The sequence below is a fragment of the Leuciscus leuciscus genome, assembly GCF_965113295.1.
Source record: "Leuciscus leuciscus genome assembly, chromosome: 21".
NCBI classification, from domain to species: Eukaryota; Metazoa; Chordata; class Actinopteri; order Cypriniformes; family Leuciscidae; genus Leuciscus; species Leuciscus leuciscus.
The window spans coordinates 9,283,696-9,302,502 of record NC_138745.1 but is presented as its reverse complement, the minus strand read 5'-3'; the positions used below and the strand labels follow the sequence as shown (position 1 = coordinate 9,302,502).

At 35.0% G+C, this 18,807-nt stretch overlaps 2 protein-coding genes across 4 annotated transcripts; both read right to left on the bottom strand.

The window, feature by feature from the left end:
* Nucleotides 1-1,920: 1,920 nt before the first annotated feature.
* mosmob (modulator of smoothened b) lies at nt 1,921-6,274 on the bottom strand. The gene is made up of 3 exons (XM_082151047.1): nt 5,617-6,274; nt 2,530-2,742; nt 1,921-2,434 (listed from the first exon to the last, which is right to left on the bottom strand). Exons 1-3 carry the CDS (start codon nt 5,726-5,728, stop codon nt 2,250-2,252), a joined length of 510 nt encoding a protein of 169 aa, XP_082007173.1. The 5' UTR covers nt 5,729-6,274; the 3' UTR covers nt 1,921-2,249.
* A 1,419-nt stretch (nt 6,275-7,693) lies between these two features.
* Nucleotides 7,694-18,550, bottom strand: uqcrc2b (ubiquinol-cytochrome c reductase core protein 2b). 3 transcript variants are annotated; one of them, XM_082151391.1, is made up of 14 exons: nt 18,411-18,550; nt 16,407-16,493; nt 14,872-15,021; nt 14,717-14,781; nt 14,421-14,477; nt 14,199-14,323; nt 12,463-12,560; nt 12,159-12,216; nt 11,974-12,069; nt 9,309-9,508; nt 9,144-9,224; nt 8,604-8,680; nt 8,360-8,513; nt 7,694-8,127 (listed from the first exon to the last, which is right to left on the bottom strand). In XM_082151391.1, the coding sequence occupies exons 1-14, from the start codon at nt 18,441-18,443 to the stop codon at nt 8,044-8,046; spliced, it is 1,365 nt and encodes a 454-aa protein (XP_082007517.1). In that variant the 5' UTR covers nt 18,444-18,550; the 3' UTR covers nt 7,694-8,043. The 3 variants fall into 3 exon arrangements, with proteins under 3 accessions (XP_082007517.1, XP_082007516.1, XP_082007515.1); XM_082151390.1 differs by lacking the exon at nt 16,407-16,493 and adding an exon at nt 16,271-16,372 and having other exon boundaries at nt 18,411-18,534; XM_082151389.1 differs by having other exon boundaries at nt 16,407-16,520; nt 18,411-18,512.
* Between the last annotated feature and the right edge of the window lie 257 nt (nt 18,551-18,807).

The following is an 18,807-nucleotide window of genomic DNA, read 5'->3' as shown; positions in this document are numbered from 1 at the left end:
AACGTGAACGACGCTCTGGTCAGCTGACGGGCCAGTGCTGCATGGTCACATGCACGTCAATTAGAATATTCAAGCGCATAAGGGAACGCAAACGTCTTTTGCAGCATCTTGTGCACGATGCAAGTGTTTAAAAACAAGGCGCTCAAGTTAAAATAAGTTCAACTTTCAAATAAGGCATCTCTCATCTCTTAGACCATGGGCTTTTTTTCGTTCCACTGACCTGCAAATAGCGTTTTGAACAGCAAAAACGTGTTCTGTGAGAACCAGCCCTTAAAGTGACAACAGCCTATTAATCCTGCTGCTGTCTGCGTTACTAATGTTAAACAAACACCAAAGGACAAAGAAAAAAATCACTCAATGCTCTTGACTGAATAACTTTTGTAACTTCAATGAGGATTAATCTGTTTAATTTATACAGTGAATATTATGCAGCATTATTTTACTTCTGATTACTTGAATTTGAATTTCTCTACCTGTAAACTACTGTTAGATCTACCTGAAAAATCGACTTGAATTTCATTGAATTTTGAATTTATTTCATTTGTATCTTTGGTCTTATTTTACTTGTCTTTAATAATGGTTTCATTTTATATTAGGCTTGTAGTTTTAGCTGTGGTCTTAAAATTGAAATAGAGGATTGTCACTGGTATCTAAATTTGTCATGGCCGGTAAAAATATTTATGGCTGGTCAATTTTCACCAATGGTCACCGGGCATTGGCAGGTGTGGCAAAAATGTAGTTTTAGGCCCTGTGTGTGTTCCATTTTCTTTCGCTCTTTGCATCACTCAACAACACTACGCTACTAGGTTTATGATATCCACAGAGGCGGCAACCAATAAGTTTGACAATTCTCTCCATTGTTTAGTGACACGCGGGTCACGTAATTTCAACATGGCCAAATACATTGAGGGGGTGGAGCGGCCCGCACCATTCATCATAACATACATCAAAAAACACTTTTTATAGGAAACTATTGTGTATAGTCTTGATATCACGTGAGTGCAGAGGTGTAAAATACTTGAGTAATTTTACTTGATTACTGTACTTAAGTATTATTTTTGGGGATTTTTACTTTATTTGAATACAATTAAGAATCAATACTTTTACTTTTACTTAATTAAATTTTTTAAGAAAAAAAAAGTACTTTTTACTCCTTACAATTTTATTTAGTCAAAAAGTACTTCTTTTTTGGAGATCACTTCATTTTATTTTCCCTTGCTATTACCAAACCAATTGAATTGTGCTGATGCCCAGTTTAATTTAAATGTTATTTATTCTGCCAAGTGGATTCGTTTTCACATTCCATGAAATTGGTCAGACATGTTCATTGGTCCTTTGGAAGTGACGTCATGTCAACAGTCAATCAGTGGAAGAAAATGGAGGAAGAACTTGATTCTGCTGCGAACACAGTCCAAAATCAGCCACAGGATCAAGAGCAGCCGTGGCCGTACCTTAGCAAATTATTTTCTTTTAGTGGTAAAAGCATGTTTAGTGGATTGTTTAAAACATGTTGCATACTGGCATTAGATAGTAGTCTTATAGTTTGATAATTAAATACAATTAAATACAAACAGTTGCAAAGCAGGATAAAACCTTGTATGTGGATCATTCACTTCATGTTTTTAGAGTTTCATGTCTCTAGTTTTCATTCTTGCTGTTACTTTTACTTCTTTAATACTCAAGTACAATTTTAATGTGGTACTTTTTTACTTTTACTCAAGTACGATTCTGGCCAGATACTTTTACTTTTAATTGAGTAAAATTTTCCCTCAGTACTTGTACTTTCACTTGAGTAACATTTTTGAGTACTTTTTACACCTCTGCGTGAGTGTACACCATTTTTATTTCTAAATTTGTAGAACTGAATGTACCTTTAAAGTAATATGCATTGTACAATTTTATAAATAATTTAAACTCAAATCAGTGTTTCATGTCCATTTATTCATTTGGTGAGTAGCCATGTCATAAGCCGGATAATGTACAGTCCGCTGGTCATTACAGCAAAATAAAACCCCACAGGGTGATACAAGGATCATTTATTTAGTGTTAATGACTGTACATTATCGTAAATCCGACCAAAATTTTGTCCACAGTATAATTCGAATCAAATCTCCACTGCGAAAAGGCCCTTTTCGTAATCCATTTGAAGTTGACCTATTTGTTTGTCATCAGTTGAACCACACTGGCATTGAAAAAGTCAAGTAGTCCAAATATTTAGCATAAAAAAAATCTTAAAACCAGAAGGATTGTCAGCCAGGCAGACAGACTTTACCAGCAAAAAGAAGTCCAACTATTGTGAAAAATATTGATAAAACAAAAAGTACATATGAGGATCCAACAACAGTATTATTGGGTAATTTGTAAGGTTGTCCTCCGACTTGATTGATGTAAAATCCAACAGGAAATATGAGGGCAGCCATGCAGAAGAGTATCACTATGAAAAGTTTAAAAAAATAACATAAGGTTATTAAAACCAATCAACAGATTTGGATTATTTGTGCACATCAATTTTCCCTTTAGGTAACCTACTTGCCATGAAAGCAATCCAGCGGGCATACTTTGTTGCCTCTCGCCGCCAGTGTGAGATCACAAGCAGGCCACATGTGATAGAGAGCGAGATGATGCCCAAGATAATGAAGAACAGGGTAATGACCCATTCTGGAGGAAGGCTTGGGGAGATACATATCCTGCTTCGACCATGGATGGTCTGGCATTGCTTGACTAGACCCACAGTAAGAGCTCCTACATGCAAAACACATGGAAATGTCATGACTTTAAAGAGTAAAACAAGTCTTTGATTAACACCACATAACACAGGAAGATAAAACAGCATACATGAATGACATACTGTAAGGGTGAGTAAATAATGTCATGTTCCTTTAAGTACTTTACAAAAGGGCATAATGATGATATCAATATGCAGATTTCCTGTAACATGGACAAAGACAAGAAGAACTAAGAGTTATAGGAGTCTCTTATAATATTCAGAATTCCACACTAAATGGTGTCATTTAAATTGAGCTGAGGAAAGAGGGTGAATTCAATCCATTTCTACAAATACACAAACATTTGATTAAAATATATATCTTAAATCATACTTTTTTTGATAGTTTTATGACTCCTAACCTGTAACTTTGCAGTTGCTGATATTTATATGACCAAAAGTAGGTTGAAATTCTGATAGCTTGTAATGTAAATCAATGAGATCTTTATAACAGTATAGCAGACTACTTACATAAAATACATAAATATAAGATATCACTCTATATCTCCCAATAATGTCTTAGTAAGATGATATTTAAATGCTAAGTTTTATGATCAAACCTCTGTAGTTTTAATTGCAGGGGTCGAAAACATAAAATGCAGTGCAATTCTGATTGAGAGATTTACAAATGAACATTCCTCAAAATCCTAATGTCTCATATTTGATACTCACATTTTACCATGATATTTTTCTGAAAAATTATGTTTAGATAATCAAGAAAACCTAAGTTGCTTCACTTTAGTAGGTGTTCAGTAAGAGTTCAACTTGAAATATTACGAATATAAAAGTTAATCTTACATTTACTTTATAAAAATCAGTGAAGATTTCACAGCAAAAAATTTTTGCAAAGGCTTTTTACTTGCTAAAAGGTGTAAACAATAAATCAGAAGATATGTAGCAGATTGTGTACAACATTTTTATTTATTCATTTTATTTGATAACTTAGAGGCATTAGAAATGTGTGTATCAAATATGATACAGTAGGCTTTATAGGGTTAAGCTGTATGAGCAAGATAAAAGACTAATGTAAAAATCTAATTTGGAGGTCTGCTGGACACCAACTCCAACAAACACTAACAAAATGTGAGTAATTGGTTGAAAAACTGCCAAATCCAGCTTTACCGTGGGAAAGTTGTATTTAAAGTCATTTCACAGGATATCCTGTTCTTTCCCTACACATCTTTAGAGTGACGCCATAAGAACAGTTGTTTACACCCTTGTCTCAAAATCTCCCATCAGCTTTGTTAATGTAGTGCACAAGTCTTTGAAATATATTTTTGTTATTTTTATATATATTTGAGTAAATTTTGTGTCTCATTTGCTATATGATTCAAATGTAAATGTATCTACACGTGTGTATGTATATATATATATATATATATATATATATATACAAAGCCAGAAACAATTATATGAATGTGAAATACTGATTTGGATTGTTTTATTATGGGAGAACAAAAAGAGCTGGAGTGATCCAACAGAGATGAAAGTAGCACAGCTACATAAGACATAGGTTGCGTGGGAGAACGGCCAATTATCCATCTTATTTTTAACCTGAGAGCAAGAGCGGCCATTTGTAAATTGAATGCGTCTCGCTTCCGGTGTCATCCGCTTTAAGTTATTTTTAGCTGTACAAAACAGCTTGTTATGCTGCTTGATTTTGCAAACTGGTATTTCTTAACATATTATTTTAATGTATTGTCGTCATTATAAACACACTGGTTTGTATCACTTTTTTTTTTCTTCCCATTTACTGACCTTTGCTATTCTTAGTTATTTATCTATAGCAGCTAATGAATTGGAAGTCTTGCACATTCCTTCCGCATTGCAGCATAGTGTGTACAGTTTAGCATCATTATGCAAAAATATTTTAGATAGATAGATAGATAGAAAGATAGATAGATAGACACAGATAGATAGATAGATAGATAGATAGATAGATAGATAGATAGATAGATAGATAGATAGATAGATAGATAGATAATTTATCCAGTAAGATTGTGCTGTGAATGTTTTCAGCATTCAGTGAGTATTGTACTTTTTGTTCTCTGCTACATCTCTATGGGACAAAAAAAAAAAAAAAAAAAAATCAAGAAACGGCTGGTGAACATCTGTTTTGTGACATTCGTCTGGGAGAGTATCTTCATATTAATTTGTGAAATAAATAAAAAGTTCTTCTTCAACAAAACTAATGTCTGCAGACCCTGCAGGGCCCATAATGTGTTAAAAGTCAGAAAGTTTAATGAATATTTTTGTCTTTTTTGAGAGTTAAAATGGAGTGGAAAATGTTAGGATCCATTGTAAGATCCTTTGCAGCAACAACATTCTATTAATATTATTCCCACGTTTGCATAACAGAACAATTTTCCAACTAATTAACTGCTGTGTAGATCTCATCTCTGTGGAAGACAATTCCCAACAGACTTCATTAATACAGCAACAAACACACTGAGTAATCAACAACACATTTCCCTTAAAAGCGTTCTTCTGCACATCTCACTAATGCAAAACATTTAATCACTGGCTTTTAACAGCTAATGCCAGATGCTTTATATATTTATATGTTCTACCCATAAATGGTTGTGTGGAGAAAGGAAAATTATAGTGCCCTTTTTTGACCTGCAATGTGTCCCAACATTTACAGCAGGGAAAATGTGCTTGTTTAATGCATAAATAAATGTATTAGATCCAGATGAATTGTTTTATATGGATTAAATGGATGTTTGTGTTGCAGACAGACACAATGCTCTTTATGCTCAAGTATAAAAACATTGCACATGCAAATACACGTGTGCTCTACCTAAAGAGTTAGTGAGTTACCATAGTATTTGACTGAACATTAAGTTTCTTACCCTCTTGGCCGCCTGTATTGATCCAATCTGGATTTGCAATACTTGCAATAGCAAAGATATCTGCTGCGAGAAAGAGACATCCTGAAATAATAGTGAGTTTATCCATTTTCATACTTCAGATTGTGAACTTCATGAGTTGAGGTCTGTAAGATGTTTGGGATTGTATGAGACAACTTTCACTCCCTCTTTCCAGTGGGAACCTCATGGAGATGATCTCAGTTCATCACAGTAAGATAGCATCTGAATGTCAGATGAGGGATTATGATGCAAACAGCAGTATGGCATTCAACACACAGCACATCATCCCATTATGAAGTATTACTCCTCACGTAACGTTACTCCAGAGCTGACCATTAACAACATCTAATACTTGAGCATCAATGTGAGGAAAATCAGAAGTATTCCGATGTTACGTCCGTGCTGGATCTTTCCCTTTTGATTTATGGATATCGCACGAGTCTGTTCACGCATCACTATCGGATATGCTGGCAAATATGTCGTGCTTTACCGATAAACTGCAGTTGTCCTTCTTGTCTTATATTCTTCCGCGTTTCGGTTTAAACTAATATACCGTAAAACAGCGTCCGCGAAGCTTTCAAAACAAAACCCTGCTCGCGAGATGTTTTCCCTTTGTAAGGAATAACGGAGGGGGCAGGAGAAGATGACGCAACACATGACGTCACCAGTCGGATTTTGACAGTTGTTGTGCTATCATTAGAAATGCCAATGAACAAAATAGAAGTTTTATCTAACATTTGCTTGAATGTATATCTCTGCATAATTACATGCAACTGACCTAAACTAAACACTAACCCTACAGTAAATACATGTTATCAATATTACTCAGTAGGCCTATGTAAAATTCCACTAACAACACTGTAAATGGGTCATTACATGTTAATGACTACTAGCACAATAAAGTTGTGATTTTAGTTAAACATCTAAATTGTTTTTTTAGTTTTTTTTTTACAAAAATAGAGACCACAGACACACACTATTCTATTTTTAACATCAGTCCCATACAAATGTGAAAATGATCATAAATGTTACATTTGTAGTCATTACATTTTTATGAGGGGCACATAGGTAGATGTTGTTTTGTCTAAAATCCTTTTTAAACCAATTCCATTTTATTTGTTAACGGGGTTGAGAATAAAAGGTGTTTAAATCTATAATAATAATAAAAGGTCTTTAATGTCTGAGGTGGGAAAATATGATTTGTTGGAGGTTTAATATGTGACTATTGATGTGATCCCTGATCATCTGCGTGAACATGCCATAGACATGCTACAGGTCTCTCTGGGAACATAGCAATAAACTGCTATATCCGTAATATAGAGGCCTGTTAGACAGTGCTAGAGGCAGACAGGAAGGACAGCTGATTTTCCTTGCAGTGCCAAACCACTTCTAACCATATGTCCCCACAGACATGTTCGAGAACCTTGGAGTAACATCTCACAGAAAGAACTGGTAGATCTTGTGCACTCCATGAGGATGAGATGCGCCGTAATACGACTTAAAGCAGCTTGTGGCCACACACACCACACATTGACTGCTTCTTTTGACATTGACTTTTGCTCTGTTCAGGGAGTCATTATTCCATTTCTGTTCGTCAAATGTCTGTGAAATTTGTTCAGTTTATGTCCCAGTTTAAAAAATAGCAGCTGAAAGTGAATGGATTTATTATATATATATATATATATATATATATATACTTTCACTTTCAACTGCTATTTTGTTGAAAAGAACAGCATTTATTCTAAATAGAAATCTTCTTGAACAATATAAATCTTTACTATACATTTTTATCAATTTAACACATCCTTGCTGAATAAAAGTATTGATTTCTTTAAAAAACTTTGAACTATAGTGTATATTGTTACAAAAGATTTCTATTTTAAATAAATGCTGTTCTTTTTAAACTTTTTATTCATTTCCAACATTGATAATAAATCAGTTAGAATGCTGTACCATATATGTTTTTCTTTCATGAATAATGTATATGATTTTTAAAATTATTTTACAGACACTGCACTTACAATGAATCAAAATCTAAAAAACACTGACATTTCCCAGGTTTCATGTTGGTTTGAACCCTGTTTATTGTACAAACATCCCAGTAATACTCCACTGGTCAATTACCATTATTCTTTTATATTCAGATCTCAAGGTTTAAGTGGTAAGAGGATCAAAATCACAACTTGTTTCATAAATATTTGTTGGTGTCGGCAGATACTTTATTAATTTACTTCTATACATTTCAAATGGACAAGTGCTGAGTTGTTCTCTAGAAGTATCAAGACCAAGTATTTATTTATTTTTTACAGGAACAATAAAGATATCATGGACATTTTCTCATTTCATTTTAGTGAAATGAAGAGTTAGATACTGTTGAAAGATAAAATGTGCGAGAGTACTGATTGCCCATCAGATTTCATCAACAAAAGGTGTGTTGACCAAGTTTCCACTGGAGGCCATAGTCTTTTTCCCAGACATGAATTTCTTTGCCACCTGAAAAACAAATGAGACCAAGTTTGTTATGCAAAATTCCAATCCAAATGATAAAAGCCTTATGGGGGGGGAAAAAAGCATGATGAAAGCCTTAAATACACTACTATTAGCAAAAGATACACTATCAATGAACATGTTGGACATACCCACTTATTTATTATTACTATTTTTCAGAATAAATTTTTATCTTTATTAAATTTTTCTTTCACCCTAAGAGACAACAGTTGCTTACATTGACAATATCAGCCGAAGACACAGCGTCAATTTTCTGGGTCACAGCCTCAGGGGAATGGTAGGAACCCTCTGCCAGCGCCTGTGATCCAATAGCTTCCATTAAGCCCTCCGAACTCTCAATAGACATCAGGTACTCGGCCGTCAATTGATTCCTGCTCACACCAAATTCATTAATAATCACAGGAACAATATAAAAAGTATTGCACTCTAGTTCTCAAGCTATCAAGATGATGAAAACTTACTTAGCTCTAATGAGGTCAGCCGCTGCAAGGTTTCCTTGTGCAATGTCATAAACTTGACCGACAGCTGCTTTGATTACCTGAACAGAAGAAGAAAAAAAAACACTTTAAATAGAAAACTTTTTACTCTCATGGGTAACACCACTAGCTTTTGTTGTTAAATCTAGCCTAATTTGTTATTACAAACAAAATGTTGCATGTACATTAAAATCACTGGCTATTTTAATAAAGTTTCACATTTGTAAGATAGACAGAATCACAGAACGATAGATAGGTGGTATATAGATTTGATAGACAGAGAGACAGAGAGACAGATAGACAGATAGACAGATAGACAGATAGATAGATAGATAGATAGATAGATAGATAGATAGATAGATAGATAGATAGATAGATAGATAGATAGATAGATAGAATAGCTTAATTATGACTTCTTCAATCATAAATGAGATGTTTCTTGGAAATCAAACCCATGGCCTTGGCTAGCGCCACGCGTAGAATGAATTCATGTTAAAACCGGAGCGTAATGTAAATCACACGTACGTCTTTGGCAGCGTTAGCCTGGCAGATGGTGTACACTCCAAACAGACCAGAGTCAGTGTAGTTGGCATTGAAGGCAGAGGCCTGCAAAAAAGCCAGACAGACACAGTTACAGAGTCCTTCATAAAAGCCTTTTTTGAGCTGAAGGTCTCATAAAGAGATACTCACATCAAAGGGCTGAGCTGTGACCTTTGAGATGGCCTGACTCAGTTTGCTTGTAGTGTTGGAGCCTCTCTTCACACGTGGTCCTGCTCCGAGCACATGCTGCAGTATGCTGAACGCTGTGGCGTCAGCTGATGTTACACTCGCACCTTCACTCGTCACCACCGCATGAACCAGTTCTCGTCCAATCTGATGCCTCAGCTCACCTGGACAACAGAGCCAGAGACTAACATTACACAGCGAGACAGATGCGGCATTCCAATTCACCTACCGGTACTTAAAATATGCCCTAAAATTATGCACAGTTTTGTGAAGAATACGTACATACTTCTGAGTGTGCAGCAGAATAGCATTTGTATTAACTTGCCACAGTCACCTCTGGTTTGCTTAGTTGTACTAACGTTGCTGTATGAGAACTAATTTAATAATTGATGATCTTTACAATGGAAATGAATAAACACTAAATTGACTTCAGCTGAACAACAGCTAAAATGCATCTTTTTGGGCCGGATCCGCACGGAATGGAACGGTTCAGCAATGAGAACAGTTTGGCTCGAAGGTGGAAAAGTGGCTTATGTTAATATGTATTATATCTTTTCATTAAGAACTGTAGCCAAATCTAAAATGCATTATAATATTTGCATTCTTAGTTACATCTGAAATTGGTTGTCATGCGTTTTAATGCATTATATTTTCTAAAGGTGTAACAATGAATAGATAAGTATTATAATGGACTATAACTGTGGTTACAATTATTCATTAAACTGTACAGTGCATTATAAGGTGTATTAAAAGACATTATTAATGCATTAAAAATACTTTTAGAATGCATTACATATAAAGGCTTTAAGCTAATTGTTACTGAGAAAGCCTATAAAGTGTAAAATATTTTTTTCTAAAAGTTAATTGTCAACTTAAGCGTGCGCTAGCACACACATTACCTGAAAGCAAAAAGATATGGACTACAAACCCAAAAAGTTCATTTTTTTAAGAAAAGTATTGCATTGTTGTTCAGTTCTCCTGTGTTTTGTCTGAGGAACACTATCTTGCACTGTGTTCCTGTAACTCAGCTGCTACATCACGGCGCTAGAACTATCAAGTGAACGTACAAACTGAGAAAACATACACCTAAAGATGGATAAAAACATCTGCCAAATGAGTAAATCTAAATTGTGTGTGAGTGACTGTTGAAGGCATAGTTCACCCAAAAAATGAAAATTCTCATCGTTTACTCACCCTCATATCATTCCAAACCCGTAAGAGTTTCATTAATCTTCGAAACACAAATGAAGATATTTTTAATGGAATCTGAGAGTTGACAGTCTGACAATCTACTCTACCAGTTCAAAATGTTCATAACGGTAAAATAAATCCATATGAATTGAGCAGTTTAATCCAAGTCTTCTGAAAAGACACGATAGCTTTATAAGATGAACAGCGCATCAAGCAAATATGCTTGAGCTTCCGTTTACCACATTTCAGTGCTGTACGTATGTTCTCTGACCAATGTTAATATATGAATAAAAGCCTTAATGAAATCTGTTCAACATATAAAGCAATTGTAGCTTGGTTAAAACCAGACCATTCTCAGTAGTAACTGAGTTATGGTCTGGCAAAGCTTCACTAATAACTCATTTCCAAAGGGGCGTCACCAACGGACGTCGCTCAAATGCCTCTGGGCGCAATTGGATAGACCTTAAACCAATCAGAGCGATCGTCATCGTGTAAAGCCATACGCTGCGTCCCAATTCGCCTAAGTTACATTACGCCATAAAAGTATGTACTCTTTTTGTGAAGAAAAGGTATTTACTTTTGAATGTGTAGCAAAAAAGTAGGCAAGCTTTGGGACATACTACTTCGTCATCTTTATCGGACGGATCTGTCGCGTGCATCCTGTCACATAAACTGCCCTGTCAATCATCTTGTCACAGTTAATATCCTCTATTAAATCTAATTTAATTCCCTACCGTTTCGGAGAGAAATGTAGTAGCACGTTCATCTGCCAGTGGGTCTTTCATGGAGACTGTCCTCATGTGTTTGCAATTTGAATATAATAATGCATTTAAACGTTGGTGCGCTTCACCAACGGATGTCGCTCAAATGCCTCTGGGCGCAACTGGATAGACCTAAAACCAATCAGAGCGATCGTCATCGTGTAAAGCCCGCCTCAACGTTTCTGATTGGTGCCGCGATTTCGACGGATTAGAAATGGGCTTGAATGGGCTCTTTGCCAGACTACTTGCAGAGCAAATCTAAATTTGCCGGAAGTTGTCTGGGTTTTCCCAGGCTAAAGCAATTGTGTCTCTTCGGAAAACTTGGATGTAGAAATATGGATTTTAAATGGATTTCTTTTACGATCTCTTTATTAACATTTTGAAGCATCAGAGTTTTGTGTGAATAGACTTTCAGTGGAGGGACAGAAAACTCTCAGAATTCATTAAAAATATCAAAATGAACGAAAGTCTTATGGGTTTGGAACCACATGTGTCCCAGTAAATGAAAGAATTTTCATTTTTTGAGTGAACTATTCCTTTAAGTGTTACTGCCCATTTGCTGTCTATGTAGGCAGCAGACAGCAAGATCGTTCACTAAGTTCAACAATGAAGTCATGTGTTTTGTGTGTTGTATTTTTTACATGCATTACTGTTCTAGTAGCAATAATGCTCTCTACCTCCACGGTACACGGCTTTGGATCCAACAGTGCCTGTTCCACTACGGATGTTCAGGAACTGCTCGCCAACCTGCTTAAGTATGTCATGATCCACACCTACACAGTAACATACAGTACAAATGACTGAATTCATTGCCTTTTTTGGGTCAGATTAAATGTTTTTCTTTAAAAATATAATTACATACCAAGACCAACAAGGGCCATTCTTGCACTTGTAAAGTTGTTCTGAACAAAGCTGTGCATCTATGTAAGAGGACATAAAAATACAGAAAACAGTTATACACAATTATTTGCTGTGGTAGATATATTTGTGCAGTTGCAGGATTGTTATTTACCGTTCTTAAGCAACATCATAACTAAATTAAACTTTAAAGATTGAAGAATGGATTTTTATTATGTTAGTGTTACCATTTTGAGTGTTTTACTGAGTGTTTAGGCATTATATAAATTAGACTTATCAAGTGACTTAAGTAAAATATGTTGTTTTACCTGTTCTGTGGTGATTTGGCCAATCATGTAGTCCGGACAGTACAAGGAATTGGACAGGGCATTCTTATAAGCTGCAGCATGCAAACTCTCGATGACACCTGAAGCACAAACAGATGAAAAATAGAAACAGGAAGTGGAAACATTAGAACTGCCATCCACCGAAGTGTATCATAAACCAATGACAAAACTATTAGGGGTGACCCCGAATAGTCGAAGATTCGATGCTTCGATAGGAGGAGCCTGATTCGACTACCGATCTCACGGTCGAATCTTCGCTGAGGTGTTATGAAACGAGGATCATGCCACTTTGGCTATATGAGGGCGCTCAATGTCTGATTTCACATAGAACTAGCTTTTATGTCAATACGTTAATATTCAGCCTATTATGATAATGCTGTAGGCCTATATAAAAATGTGCAAAGAAAGAAGCTTTTAATAAATATTTTTTAACGTGCATGAATAAATCCAAACACCCCGTGACAGATTTAAGTTTCACTTTCAATCCGTGACCGACAGAGGAGCGTTTTCGCGGCAAGGATTTAAATCTAACAATGTCTGGGATAAGAAAATCTAAAGTGTGGATGTACACCATCAGAAAGGAAATTCTCCAAGGCTGGATTTAGCATCAGGAAAACCATGATCGCACTTCTGCCGGCCAACGTTAACATGTTTGACGCATAGACTGGGTTTCACGTTAGAATGTATTTTATCAGCGCGCACAATTTGAAAAGACTCCAACGGACAGACAGAGTGAAAGATTTTCAGGATTTGTTCTCTCGATCAGGTACAAGTGATTTCAAAACTTTTCAGCCGGTTCTAATTTTATTTTTAGATGCTGTTAAAATTTTTAGCTAAAAAGACTGCCTCTCCAGTTTAGCATTTATTGTTGTTTATGCAGTTAAAAAGACAAAGTTGAAAATTCTGGCTACTATCGTTATTTTAATAATTTCTTTATTTTTATTTTATTTATTAATCTGTCAGGGTTATCTAATCTAACTATTTGTGGCTTGTGTCTTGAATATATGTTCCCCTGCACTTTAGGCATTTTGCACACATTTGCTCCTCATCCTGTGACTTGATTCTGATTTATTTCGTTTTGTATTTTTATTTATTAGAAAGGTATATTCTGTTCTAATTTAATTTAGTAAATTAATTGTTTATTTTTTCGGTGCATCGATGTTGTGCTGTAGGCTGGCCTGCTCGCACAGGTAATTTAGCCGATTTAATTTGATTTGCATGTGAAATGCAAATCTGCAGTGTGGCCTTTCTGGAGTTATGTTATTTCTTAGTTTTATTGATCAAAAATGTTTTTATACATTTTCTTCTATATCTTTGTGTGATTTTCTGTACATCGCAGCTTTGAAACGTTAAAGCCCCGCCCCAGCCCCACCCCCATACACATGATTCGACTATTAGTCGACTATAGGCAAGACATGACGATTCAAATCCATAGTCGGGGACAGCCCTAAAAACTATACAGGTCATTCTCCTCCAGTATTCCTCATTTAGATGTCAAGCTTGTAATCCTTGGTTGTCAAAACAGACCAAAGACATTAAGTGTAACATATATTTCCCATTCATTTCTTTAAGTGGAAGATCACAAATTTGACTATTTTAAGGACTTTTCAAGTCATCAAGTGTGTTCATATAGCAGTTTTGCACCATTCAAATGAAGTAAACTATAAAAAAAATTCAAAAGGTCTAAAGTGAGCATTAAAGGGTTAAAAACTGCATACCAATCTGTGGAGTCTGATTGGCAAGTTCCTTATCCACTTTCACCCTGGCAGTGAGGTCTGACACTTCCCATTGACGAAACTCCGGTGCAGTGGTCACATTGATCAGATACTCCATTACAGTGTCACTGTGAGAGGACACACAGACAACATGATTTCAGTGGAAGAAGAGATCACACTAATCTTTACACATTATCAGACAAATTAATAATGTGTTCTACTCACATATGATCTCTCAGGCAGTCTACGGTGTACACCACGTTCTCCCTGGAGCTTGACACACTGCACATAAAAATATATTATATACATTTACTTACAAAGTATACCATAACAGATATGCTTTGATCATAATAATGAACCAAATATATTATGCCAGTGATTGGCAGGTCTGTTCTGATAAGGTCTTGAACAGCAAAAGGGCAAAAAACAGAAGGTAAACCTGGATCCTGAAGCAAAACCAGTTGAGAATCACTGTATTCTGTCACAAATAATAGAAGTTCAGAAGACACTGTCAAACTGACCTTAAGCTTCCCCCGACAGTCTCAACACCACGGCAGATCTTGAAGGCGGATGCTCCCTTGGTAGTCTGGAATCAGCAGGAAAGAGAAGTGAATGCTAATAGAGTCACAGCACACTAGCAGAACAGCAGTCAAACAGAGTCATGATCGATGTATACCAGACTGGCAGCCAGACGAAGCATGTGTGTAACCCCGAGGTTGTCAATCGCCTCATATCGGCTTCCGGCCCTGACAAGCACACCAATCCGAGAAGCAGGAGAATAGTTTTCCAAGGAAGCAATCACCAACCCACTGGACAATTTTGTCACCTGGAATGGGGAAAAGGATGAGTGCATTTACACCTTCTAATTTGTACCAATTGCTTACTAATATCATTGTTTGGGCATTTTCAAGTTAGGCTAAACATTAATAGAATTATTGATGTCACACAATAGACTAGAAGACTTGTTTTGACTTATAAAAAGATGTCAAATTGTCACTCAGGTGTCATCAAATATTTGATAAGTTTTAACAACATTATGTTTGAAATGTATTTTTTATTTTCATGTATAAATGTTTTTTTTCAACAACTGGAGTACCTCATTTAGTCGTTTCCTAATAGGGATCCAAGATTTGGACACTTTAGAGAGCACATATGACTAAGACTGTTGTAATAACTCATCTCATTGCACAAGTTAATCAGCAGATGACTGATCTCACCTGAAAATTTTCATCATTTTACTTTCTATATTATTTAAAAAACTAAAGTGTATTTCTTGTGGATGTTCCAACAGGGATACAGAATTTGTTTAACTTAATTTCACGTTATATTTGGTTGTATATGAGAGTTAATAAAAATATAACTATTTTGAAATGTCCGATTTATATCACCAAGTTGGAATTTGCATTATAATTCACTATTTCTCTATAAACACACAATCAACATTAATAAACACCTAAATAGCATCCGTATGATTTGGAATTTTATAATGAATTCCATTTTTCAGGTTTGAATTACCCATAAACATGTGATCAATTGCACAACATAGGCTATTTCTATAAAAAATCTAATAAAAAAATGATAATTAACATTTGAAATGTAACATTTGAAATGCTGCTTATAGAGATTTAATTCACACATATTTTATAATATTTATTCAATAAATAATTGAATAGAATTGAATAGAATAGAATTAATAGACTATGGAATATGTCTAATATTAGTGCACTTATGTGGATATAGCTCAATATATTATGTGATCAATATGATAAAATGTTGGTGTCAACATTTATTTAAAGTTACCTGAAAACAATATGACAAAACAAAATTATTGGAACATATCTGTTCAGTTAAAAAAAAAATACATTTCAGGGAATACATTTGCATAATTAGTATTAAAATAATTTGAATAAAATAATTTGTTTAATCACAAACTTGCATTCAACTAGTTAACTCTTTCTGGTATAGCAGCACAAATTTCAAATTCAATATGGGCATGGCAAATTCAATTCAAATCCTCCTATTTCATAGACAGTCCCTAATATCAGAGCAGAAACCCTCCCCAGCACCACACATACATGAACATCCTGGTACATGTGAGGAGCACCTGCCGAGACCTTGACGCCCGACAGAGGCACAGTTAAGGGCTGGTCCCTTTGAGTGGCCGCATAGAAGCGTCTCTGTGGAGAGAGAGACAAATCATCATCCACTGACCTGCACTTCCTGCGGCAGAAACTTTACTGGCTCCACGGCTGCCGCAACCTCCACCTTACGGGCAGCCTGGGCTGCATAAAGCCTCCTCTGAAAATTACAAAAGACATCACGCCTCTGAAGAAAGAGTATGTGCAAAAATAACAGAATAAAGAGGGGAAGAGCAAGGCATGAGATGGCTTCTTAACCCGTGTTTCACACAAACAAAAGGGGTGACACTGGGGAAACTTAGAGAGTTACAAGCCCTTCTTTTCATGTGAATTTCGGTTGAAGTCATAATAACACCAGAAATATGTAATTAAACATTCTATGCTGTACAGAGTGATGATCTCATCTAATAGAGGTAAGGAGTAAAAAATCTTACAACCTATTAGTATAGTATCGGTCATGACTCATAAGCTTGAAAACATTACTATTTCATATTTTTGAAGTCTCTTATGCTCATCAAGCCTACATTTTATTTTATGTAAAAAAATACAGAAAGAAAATATTATTACACTTTTAAATAATGGTTTTCTATTTTAATATACTTTAAAATATAGGCTAATTTATTTATGTGATGCAAAGCTGAATTTTCATCAGCCATTACTCCAGTCTTCAGTGTCACATGATCCTTCAGAAATCCTTCAAATACGCTGATTTATTATCAATGTTGGATATTTTGTTGTAACCTGTGATACTTTATCCAGGATTCACTGACATCTAAAAAATAGACTAAATCTTTACTATCACTTTTTATAAATTTAAGGTCCTTGCTGAATAAAAGTATTAATTATTTCAACAACAAAAAAATAAAGAAAAAAATTACTGACCCCAAACTTTTGAACGATATACAAAAGACTTCTACTTTAAATAAATGCTGTTCTTCTTTCAATCTTTTTATTTATCAAAGAATCCTGAAAAAAGAATCACAGGTTATAAAAAAATATTAAGCAGCACAACTGTTTCCAACATTGATAATAAATCAGCGCATTTGAAGGCTTTCTGAAGGATCATGTGACACTGAAGACTGGAGTTGCGGCTGATGAAAATTCAGCTTTGCATCACAGAAATAAATTATATTTAAAAGTATATTAAAACAGAAAACCATTATTTTAAAGTGTAATAATATTTCACAAAAATTTTTAAAAATATTGTTTCCAAACATTTGACCAGTACTGTATATATGTGTATATATATATATATATAGAGTTTATAAAGAATTCTAAAAAGCATTGCACGACACATTATACTGTGCATAGTTTTGTGTGAAAAATAAAACTTAAATTAGAATTTATCTAAAACTCTATCACTACTCATTTTTAAGCATAAACCTTCCACTCAAAAGGTTTTTAATATCATGAAAAACATAAATACAGACAAGTGTATGAACTTTTCACTCGTGATGTAGGTAATTTAAAAAAAGCTATTAAACTTTAGAATTAATGAATCGCATAACAACTAAGATAAGTAAACCTTTCTCTCTCTCTCTCACACACACACACACACACACACACACACACTAATTCTACTTCATTATGTCACTCTTCCTGCTCTAGTACAGCTGACTTCAAACTAAGTGCTGTCATATCAGGAAAGGAAAGCTTATGAGTCCATGGAAATGTTTAGAAAAAATTGCGTAATAAATAAAATAATACTAAAGTATAAATCAAATACAAAAGAATACATCTAACAGTACAGTACTATAATGGGTATAAAAACCATCATTGGTCTTTATACAAGAAACTATACAGATGGCTTTTCAATTTTAGGATGTGGTTCCGTTGCATTTAAAAGACTGATAGCCGCTGCTATAACTTACATAACTGAATTTAAAAATATGGATAAAAAGACGAAGTTAATAAAATGACATGTTGAGAGCTGAACTGACAACTGTATCTCTTGTGAACCGGGTATATCATCGTGAGAACCAAGGCCAGAGTCAGTACCACCTTCACAAAATAAGACAGAAAACTATGCAGCAGAACCTCTACTAGTCATCTTTAACCATGTTAATGAAATTCTCACCGATAACTGGCTTATTTCCCGGATCCCCCTCATCTTCTCTCTCTCCTTCAGACAGACCACAGCAATATGGCTGACCTAAGGATGTCCTACCCAAAATCCTTCGCGCTATGCTTCTTCTTCTTCTTCTTCTTCTTCTGTATTTTTTATTGGCAGTTTGCAGACAATGTGCATTACCGCCATCTACTGGGCTGAGGTGTGATCGCATAGGGGATGTCTTTATAAAAAAATTAAAATTAAAATTAAAATAAAAAAAAAGCTTCAGCTGGCGCTGCGTGTTCAGCTCCTCCAGCTTCCACTCTTATAACTCCTCAACCTTGAAATAATAATATTAATTATATAAATAAATAAATAACTAAATTCTTCTTGCTAGTTGGCTTTCTTTAAGATAATTAATAAC

Bases quoted from the DNA above. Each gene is read 5' to 3' on its own strand.
- uqcrc2b (XM_082151389.1), bottom strand. From the start codon at position 18,443: ATGAGGGGGATCCGGGAAATAAGCCAGTTATCG. The intron at 16,521-18,410 runs GTGAGAATTTCA...CTCTTTCTTCAG, and splicing joins GGGAAATAAGCCAGTTATCG to AGGCGTGATGTCTTTTGTAA. The intron at 12,561-14,198 runs GTATGCAGTTTT...TTTGTGCTTCAG, and splicing joins CAATCAGACTCCACAGATTG to GTGTCATCGAGAGTTTGCAT.
- mosmob (XM_082151047.1), bottom strand. From the start codon at position 5,728: ATGAAAATGGATAAACTCACTATTATTTCAGGATGTCTCTTTCTCGCA. The intron at 2,743-5,616 runs GTAAGAAACTTA...TTTTGCATGTAG, and splicing joins CAATACAGGCGGCCAAGAGG to GAGCTCTTACTGTGGGTCTA. The intron at 2,435-2,529 runs GTAGGTTACCTA...AACTTTTCATAG, and splicing joins CTGGATTGCTTTCATGGCAA to TGATACTCTTCTGCATGGCT.